This window comes from Lactuca serriola, chromosome 1, assembly GCF_051521515.1.
Source record: "Lactuca serriola cultivar US96UC23 chromosome 1, Lser_US96UC23_V15, whole genome shotgun sequence".
Taxonomy (NCBI): domain Eukaryota; kingdom Viridiplantae; phylum Streptophyta; class Magnoliopsida; order Asterales; family Asteraceae; genus Lactuca; species Lactuca serriola.
The window spans coordinates 85613271-85623111 of NC_136408.1; the positions used below are offsets into that span (position 1 = coordinate 85613271).

A 9841-nucleotide genomic window follows, 5' to 3' on the forward strand; every position below is an offset into this window, starting at 1 on the left:
TACGGGAGGTTTGGGCCAACACTAAGTGAACCGATTCCTACAACGATGCCCGAGTGATTAAACCTAGTTACACATGAGAGAAACCGGCAGACGTGAGATCAGAGTGTACACTTAAAGAAGAGCTCTACCCAAGCCCATCCAGCTGCTTGGTCCCTACTACAGATGTTCTTCATTGTATGCATGTTCCATTGAGGCTGCGACTGACCATCCCTCCTTACTCACCTAGGAGAGTTGTCCTGGCTGTGGTTTATGATCCCATTGTCATCGGATGAAAAGGTTGTGAGATAGCAGCGAGATCAATTCTTACCATGTTGACTAACGTTGAACAGGTTCCATGGTTCTGCCCATTCTTTTTATTTTTAGGGTAATTCATCCCAAGTTCATTTTAGTCTTGTCTTACTTAAGGACAAGTAAGGTTCAAGCATGGGGTGATTGGATAGCATCATTTTATTACTTCTTTCCGTAGTTTATTTTTAGTTAAAACCATCTCATTTTAGTTAATCTTCATGCATATTTTCTCTTTTTGTTATTTTTCTCCTTTACCAGGTGCTTTCTAGTCTTTTGAGCTTATTTGCAGGATTTATCGAAGACTTTTTGTTATTGGAGGCTTAGAAGGGTGCGGGACTTATGGAGGCTTGCGGTTTGCTTGTGGATTTGGAGTGGTGCGATTGGGCTTGGTGCTTGCATAAACAAGAAATCAATTTAGACTTAATTTTTGAGCAAGGATGATGATGAGGCGACGCGGAATCGAGCTACTAAAGATTGAAGGAGCATTGGATCAATCATTAGAAGGCTTTGGAATGGCACAAATGGGCTCTAAAGAGTTATGCATGTGGGCTGAAGTGTGAATGAGAAGATTAGGCTAGATTGTATGTTAAATGGCCCAAGTCCCACATTCAGCATGACCCACGCGGTCCGCGTAGACCCATACGCGATCCGCGTGAATTGTGCTGATTTGATTCCGGGTTTTGACTTGTTGACTCTATTTGTGGAAGTTTGGTGGGTGGCTTTTGGCACCTTTTTTAATCCGGAAATCAGCTCCCTTTTGCTGGAGATTGGAGGCATTATTGGGGATTATCACTTGAAGAACACACACCATTCTCTCTCAAGAAAACTTTGGAAGATTTGAAGAATTTTTGGAAGAATAGTGTAATTTCTTTCCATCTTGCATCTAAGACAATGTTTGGTACCACTAAACTATATTGCTTTTCTTTTACTTTGGTCATGCTTGGCTAAAATTTCATTTGGTTGATTAGGGTTTAACCCATGGATGATTAGTTGCTTTGAAGACTTATTATTATCTTGTGTTTGAAGTTTATGGAAATGTTTCCTAGTTAAACATCTTGTTATGTTTATTTATCTTTGATCATGAGCTTGGATGAATGAATGCTTGTTTTTGTTGACTAATTTCTTGGTTAAGTAATGGACCTTCAAATTAGTAAGCAACAAATGGTTTATATGTTTGTTTTCATTTCATTTAGACCATGGAAATTTTTCCTCCATAATGATAATGTAATCATTTTATTATCTTTTGGACTTGGTAACTCTTATAACTTAAAGCTAATTAATTTTCACAAGATTTTATGCTTCATTGATTTTGTGACTTCAATTAAGGAAATGTGTTAAGAGCTCATCTAGCCATTTTAATTTCTAAGAAGAGTTGAGGCAATTTGTGCTTATAAATTGCTATATCCAATTTAAACCAATTCACAAGTGTTATTCCATTAAGTCTAATGATAAGCCAATCATGTCATCCATGAGGTGTACCCAAAAATCAACCAATTTTACTTCATTGAATTTAATCAAATCTTTTACTTGTTTACTTGTCATATTTCCATGCTAGCTAGTTTTAATTTTGTCAAACAATCAAAAAGAATTAACCCCTCATATTTTACTTTTAATTTTGTTTCACAAGTATTTTACAAAGAGGTTTACATAGAGATTTAAATTGAACCAATCTACGTGGATACGATCCCTTTACCACTCTGCACTATTTTAGTGTGTAATATTTAGGGCATTTATTTTGTTGGCCTCGACAACCAACAAATTTTGGCGCCGTTGTCGGGGATTGGTTTATTTTTAATCAATTTGTTTCTCTATGCTCAGATCTCAGCGTACAAGTGACTTGATTTATAACCCGGAAATTGAAAAAGAAGCAAGGTGTTTGGCGAAGGAAAAAAAGAATAGAACGTGGTCAAACTTCCAATCCTCACGGGGATCCAGAGGTTGAACCCACTTCATCAAGTGACACGGAACCCAATTCTAGTCCCGACCCCTGCCAAGAAATTCCTGAAACACCATCACAAAACTCCCCCATTATTGAACCAATTGCAATGGCGAATGGAGGAGAGGCTCTCGAAAGAACTTTGAGGCAAATGATGGAGATCGATGTTACACAAACTCCAACTGGTATCAATTACCCGGTTTTGGAAGGAGGTTCGGAATTGAAGTCAAGTTTAGTCCATCACTTCCCAACTTTTCATGGATTGGAGAACGAAGACTTGCATAAGCACTTGAAGATGTTCCACATTATTTGCACTAGCATGAAGCCACAAGGGTCAACCGATGACTAAATCAAGCTAAGGGCATTCCCCTTTTCATTGGCCAATAGAGCAAAGGATTGGTTATTCTATCTCCCCCCGGGATCGATCAACTCATGGAACGACATGGCAAGAGCATTTCTTGATAAGTTCTATCCCGCGTCAAGAGTCTCAAGTCTTAGAAATGAGATTTGTAGAATCCGCCAAGGTCAAAATGAGACTTTTCACGATTATTGAAAGAGGTTCAACAATTTGTGTTATAGTTGCCCACAACACCAAATTCCGGAACAACTCCTCATTCAACACTTTTATGAGGGATTGTTGCCAATGGAGAGAAGATTAGTTGATGCCTCAAGTGGTGGTGATGTCTTTAGTAAAACTCCACAACAAACAAGACAACTTTTCAACACCATAGCCGTGAATTCTCAACATTTTGGCCCGCGCCAAGACATGAAAAGAGATTCACAACACAAAGTCAACGAAGTGGGAACATCAAATCTTGAGTCTCAAATCAAAGATCTAACCTCCGTTGTCCAAAAGCTAGCCATGAGACAAACTCCACAAGTGATGGTTTGTGGAATATGTGCAACAATGGGACATCCTACGGATATGTGTCCCATCCTTCAAGAAGATGAGGAGCATGTAAATGCCACGGGGGAGTTCCAAAACTACCACAATAAGCCATCCGGTTACCAAAATGCATATAATTCAAGTTGGAAGTCCAATCCCAACATGAGCTACAACCCGGGACTATTGCCTCAAAATGCATTGGTTAGACCTTCCTACCCACCACCACAACCTCACTACCAACACCCGCAACCACATTATCAACCCAAACCACACCCTCCACATCACCAACAACCTCCTCAATCCCAACCAAGTAGCCCCGGAATGTCTCTCGAAGACATTGTCAAATCCCTAGCCACTAGCACCCAACAATTCCAAAAAGAGACAAGAGCTAGTATCTCTAACCTTGAACCGCAAATAAGAGATATAGTTATCTCCATAAGCAAGTTGGAGTCTCATGGGAAATTGCCTTCTCAAACCGAAAAGAACCCAAATGTCAATGTGGTGACCTTGAGAAGTGGCAAACAAGCCGGAGAAATTAGTTCAAAGAAGACGCCAATGGATGAAGAGGAAGAAATAGAAGTCATTCCCATTGAAGAACCTATGGTCAAGAACGATGCACAAGACAGAGTTCCAAAGAAGACTATTCCCCTCGTAACACCCATAGCCACTCAACCGCCATTCCCCTCCCGACTTGCAACTTCGACGAAGAAAATGGAGGAGAAAGAGATTTTGGACACCTTCCGAAAAGTGGAAGTAAACATTCCTTTACTTGATGCAATCAAACAAATTCCGAGATATGCAAAATTCTTGAAAGATCTTTGCACCAACAAGAGAAAGTTGAAAGGAAATGAGAAAGTCTCGATGAACGAAAATGCATCAACGGTTTTACAAAGGAAGCTTTCACCCAAGTGCAAAGATCCTGGAATGTTCACGGTTCCTTGCAAGATTTGAGATGTCACTTTTAGTAGTGCTATGATTGATCTTGGTGCCTCTATCAATGTCATGCCCTATTCGGTGTATGAATCATTGAATGTCGAACCCTTAAGTGAAACCGGTGTCATAATATCTCTTGCGGATAAATCAAGTGTCTTTCCTTGAGGTGTTTTGGAAGATGTCCTAGTGCAAGTAAACCAATTGGTCTTCTCGGCGGATTTCTATGTGATTAACCTAGATGAATAAGTATCCTCAAAATCGGGTATAATCTTACTTGGGAGACCATTCTTGAAGACGGCTAGAACAAAGATTGATGTGTATGCGGGAAGCTTGACAATGGAATTTGATGGTGAAACAATAAGTTGTAACATCTATGATGTTATGAGGTATCCTAGTGATGTTTCATCCTTGTGCTTTGTTGATGTTGTTGAACCATTAACCCAAGATTTGTTCGAGTTGTCTAATGGTGACATGTTGGAGATGGTTTTGAGCAAAGGGTTTGATTGTGGAAAATTAGCCAAGAAGTTGAAGCTCTACTCACTAGACCCCGAAGTTGAAAGATTAGTCAACAATTTGGAGATCAAGAAGACCACCGGATTTAGTGTGAAGCAAATTGAATTACCTCAAACTCACACGAGATTGCCGCCCTCCCTTGTCCAACCGCCGGAATTAGAATTGAAGATCCTTCCTCAACATTTGAAGTATGTGTACTTGGGAGACAACGAGACTCTTCCGGTCATCATTTCGACTCACCTAACCAAGTGTGAAGAAGAACAACTCCTCAAGGCGTTGAGGGAACATAAAGAGGCAATGGGTTGGACGATTACTGATATCAAAGGTTTGAGTCCCTCCACTTGTATGCACAAAATCTTAATGGAGGATGAATGTAAGCCGAGTAGAGACACTCAAAGAAGGTTGAATCCGAAAATGATGGAAGTGGTCAAGAAAGATATTTTGAAGCACCTAGATGCGGGAATGATTTATTCAATCTCGGAAAGCAAATGGGTGAGCCCGGTTCAAGTCGTGCCGAAGAAGACGGGAATCATGGTAGTCGAGAACAACAAAGGTATGATGGTCCCCACTCGTGTGCAAAACGGGTGGAGAGTATGTATTGACTACCGCAAACTCAATGCAAGCACTAGAAAAGATCATTTTCTATTAGCTTTCATCGACCAAATGTTAGAAAGGTTGGCCGGAAAATCCCATTATTGTTGTTTAGACGGGTATTCAGGTTTTCACCAAATCTCGGTGGCACCGGAAGACCAAGAAAAGACAACATTTACATGTCCATTTGGCACTTTTGCATACCGGAGAATGCCATTCGGATTATGTAACACCCCGGCCACTTTCCAACGTTGTATGGTTAGTATCTTTTCGGAATATGTTGAAAATATAATTGAAGTATTCATGGATGATTTTACAGTATATGGAAACTCCTTTCAAGAGTGTTTGACCAATCTCACCAAAATTTTAAAAAGATGCATTGAAACGAATTTGGTTTTAAACTTTGAAAAATGTCATTTTATGGTGAGTCAAGGTCTTATTTTGGGTCATATTGTGTCAAAGAAAGGAATTGAGGTAGATAAGGCCAAGATAGATGTTATTCAAAGCTTATCTTACCCGACTTGTGTTCGGGAAGTTCGTTCTTTTTTGGGCCATGCAGGTTTCTACCGGAGATTCATCAAAGATTTTTCAAAGATAACAAGACCAATGTGCCAACTCTTGCAAAAGGATGTTGATTTCGAGTTCAATGAGGCGTGCAAAGAAGCTTTCGATAAGCTCAAAGAGTTGCTTACATCCGCCCCCATCATGCAAGCTCCAAATTGGGATCTCCCCTTTGAGATCATGTGTGATGCAAGCAACTATGCAATAGGCACCGTTTGGGTCAAAAGAATGGACGAGCCTCCCATGTGATCTACTATGAATCGAGAACACTAGACAATGCTCAAAGCAACTACTTTATTACGGAGAAGAAACTATTGGCCATAGTGTTCGCCTTGGAGAAATTTAGACAATACCTACTTGGTACCAAGGTCATTGTGTATTCGGATCACGCAACTCTTAAGTACTTGATGACAAAGAAAGATGCAAAGCCTAGACTCATCTGGTGGATTTTATTGTTACAAGAATTTTATTTGGAAATCCGGGACAATAGTGGATGTGAGAATCTTGTTGCCGATCACCTAAGCCGGATCACTTCAAACGAAACTCCTCTCCCTTTGCGGGACGAGTTTCCGGATGAGCATCTATTTTCCCTCACTCAATCTACTCCTTGGTATGCCGATATCGTTAACTTTTTGGTCACAAAGAGGTATCCCGACACATTCACACGTGCTCAAAAAGACAAGTTTAAAAGTGATTCAAAATATTATGTGTGGGATGAGCCTTATTTGTGGAAACACTGTCTCGATCAAATCATTAGGCGATGTGTACCCCAACAAGAGCACTAATCCATTTTGAAATTTTTTCATGAATTTACTTGTGGGGGACACTTAGGACCTAGCCAGACTTTGAGAAAGGTCCTTGAATGTGGATTATTTTGGCCAACCATGTCACGTGATTGTTATTTGTTTTGCAAAAGTTGTGAACGGTGCCAAATGACAAGGAACATTTCACAAAATAATCAAATGCCACAAAAACCAATCCTTGTTTGTGAAATTTTTAACGTATGGGGGATTGATTTCATGGGCCCATTCCACATTTCATTTGGCAATGTTTACATCTTGCTCGCGGTTGACTATGTTTCTAATTGGGTTGAGGCCAAAGCCACAAGATCGGTCGATGCCAAAACAATTATCGACTTTCTAAAATCTAATGTTTTTGTGAGGTTTGGTGTGCCTAGGGCTTTGATTAGTGATAGGGGACGCACTTTTGCAACAAGATGATGGAGGATTTATTGAAGAAGTATAACGTGACCCACCGTGTTTCAACAGCCTATCACCCTTAAATGAACGGTCAAGCGGAGGTTTCGAATCGTGAAATGAAGAGTATACTTGAGAAAACGGTGAATCCCTCAATAAAAAACTGAAGTTCAAGGCTTGATGATGCCTTGTGGGCCTATCGGACCGTGTACAAGACCCCGATAGGAATGTCCCCATTTAGGTTGGTTTTTGGAAAACCATGTCATATTCCCGTGGAATTGGAACACTGTGCATTTTGGGCGGTCAAACAATGCAACTTTAACATCGATGAGGCGGGAAGGCATAGGAAGCTTCAACTTCAAGAGTTGGAGGATTTGAGAAATGACTCCTATGAAAACTCAAGAATTTACAAGGAAAGGACAAAGCTTTTCCATGACAAGTCCATTACCCGCAGACATTTCGAGCCGGGACATAGGGTTTTGCATTATCATTCGCGATTGAAATTATTTCCTGGAAAGTTGAGGTCAAGATGGATAGGTTCGTTTGTTGTGCTAAAAGTATTTGAGCATGAAGCAGTTGAGATTCAAAGTGAAGAAACGGGGCAAACCTTTAAAGTCAATGGGCATCGATTGAAACCTTTCTATGAAGGTTTTAACGCAAATGTCTTTGATTTCATCCAATTGGATGCCCCGGTGTACTGAAATCAAGAGGGAAGCACGTCTCGCCAAAGACGTTAAAGAGGGGAATTTTTGGAAAGCTAAAAGTTTTTGTCTTTTTCTAATTCTGAATAAGTGTCGTAGATGGTCCATTTTTGCATTTAACATCTCTTCTTCTTCCTTCTTGCGGTAAAAGAATGTTGGATTTGAAGACCCGGTGTTCGTATTGGTCAAAGAGCTAAAATTGAGAAAAATGGTAAAAGATTTCATGCAGTCTGCGTGTACTCCAAGGGCCGTCCGCGTTAATAAACAAATGGCCCGCATGTGGTCTCTATAGGTGTTCGCGTCCAGCATCAGCAAACAGAACAGTTTCAGCGCAATTTGTCACAACTAGAAATTTTGATGCTTTGTAACAACAACAATGATAACATTTGTGAACCAAAAATGTGAAAGCATGTATGATGCTTATTCAATAACAACAAATTTTCCATCAAACACTCTATACAAGCACTTCAAATAGTCAACAAAGAATTGGAAGCCCTAAAAATCCTGGTTTAAGTCCATTATGGACTAGGATTTCCTTATTGGGCCTAATGGACCAATAAACTTCCAATTTTACTATTTTGGGCTTAAGACCCTTAAATGGACACTAATTAGACCCACTTTCATTTATTTTAACATTTTGGGCCATAATGGGCCTAGAATGAAATATAATACCCTAATGGGCCATAACAAAACTAAATAGCCCTAATGGGCCATAAAACTCATTCTTTAAATTATATTAGGCCGAAAATCATCAAAATGGGCCCATGATATGGACTTAAGCACCAAAGGCCCAAATTCTTTTTCTTTCTTCCCTTTTCTCGACCCAAGAGGAAAAAAAACTCATGAAATAAGGAGGGTTAGCCACCTCCTTATTACCCCATGGACTTCCAAGCAACATCTTATACCTCCAAGCAACCATCCTTTCACCTCTCTCTCTTCTCCTTCTCTTCTTATCACTCTCGTCCAAAGGGAAAAACACACACACACACATAACTCACTTAAACATATCTCAAGAACTCACAACAACCTCTCCTTTCTCCATCAAAATTTCGAGATTAAGAGCTTTTCAAGAAGGTTGTTCCACAAAAATCATCATCTCAGGTAAGTTGATACTTGGATCCATAATCTAGACTCTTTGTTTTATCAAAAATCTCTTCTTAACTCATATAAACTCATGATCATCATCCTAGAAATCTCTAATATCGAAATCAACCCAAGAAAGCTTGCTAGGGCCGAAAATAACATCAAACTCTTCCATCTCTTCTTCAAATCGAAATCAACAAGCAAAGGTGAGTTCATACCCCTCTATTTTCGGTTTTCATATGTTTTATGGGGGAGAATACAAGTAAAATGTGTAGATCTATGTGTATGTGTATTTTATGTGTGATTTCATGTGTTTATGTGGCAAATGTGTAACAAAAAGAATAGAAATTCGAGATCTATGGCTCTAAGAGGAAGATAAACATGATCTAAGAGGTATTACACTAAAACAAGTCAAGAAAAATTACCCTCTAAGATTAAAATATACATATTGCAACATAAAACTCACTTTTGGGCTAAAATTGTCAAACAAACAAAAGTTGGGTTGAAAAATTGCTATTCACGGTTTTCTCCAGGATTAAAAGAGTCAAAACAGTAAAAATAAGTGTTTTTATGAATATCATACTCTTTTAAAGGTTAGAAATAAAATTTATGGCTTAATGGGCCAAATTTTGGGCTTTTCGGCCCATTGAGCCAAAATTTGCGAAAATTAGAACTTTCAAGGGGTTGAAATGATAAACTTCTCAAGACAAGGGGTAAAAGGGTGAATAAAACTAAATCAGGGGTTAAAATGATGTATTTTCCAAACAAGGATAAAAAAATGTAAACTTTTTGGATTTTGGGCCAAAATTGTAAAAATTGCGAAAAGTTTGGGCTTAAACCGAAAGATTCTTTTCTAGAGGGGCTGAAACTGACAAAGAGTAAATTTTGAACCAATAACATCTTTTAAACAAGTCTAAGGGTCAAAAATGTCAAGAAAATGGTTTAAGGGCCCAAAATGTCTTTTTTTGTATAAAGGACTAAAATTGTCAATTTTACTAAAGAAGGGCTGAAAGGGTTCAAACCAATATTTTTGAGTCAATTATTTTATTTTTAATATATTTGAGTTAAAATAAAAATACCAAACTACAATTCATGAAAATGGAAAGATGAAAATACGTATAATTCCAAACATCGTTATAAATAACCGACCGGC

At 38.9% G+C, this 9841-nt stretch overlaps 1 protein-coding gene and 1 pseudogene across 1 annotated transcript; both read left to right on the top strand.

Annotated features, from left to right (window-relative positions):
* Positions 1–6493, top strand: part of LOC145058184 (uncharacterized) — a 28975-nt pseudogene extending 22482 nt beyond the window's left edge.
* A 638-nt stretch (positions 6494–7131) lies between these two features.
* On the top strand, positions 7132–7605 carry LOC145058195 (uncharacterized). Its single transcript, XM_079006108.1, has one exon. It carries the CDS (start codon positions 7132–7134, stop codon positions 7603–7605), a length of 474 nt encoding a protein of 157 aa, XP_078862234.1.
* Positions 7606–9841: the final 2236 nt, after the last annotated feature.

Excerpts from the sequence above, each read along its gene's own strand:
- LOC145058195 (XM_079006108.1), top strand. The coding sequence starts at position 7,132 with ATGTCCCCATTTAGGTTGGTTTTTGGAAAACCATGTCATATTCCCGTG.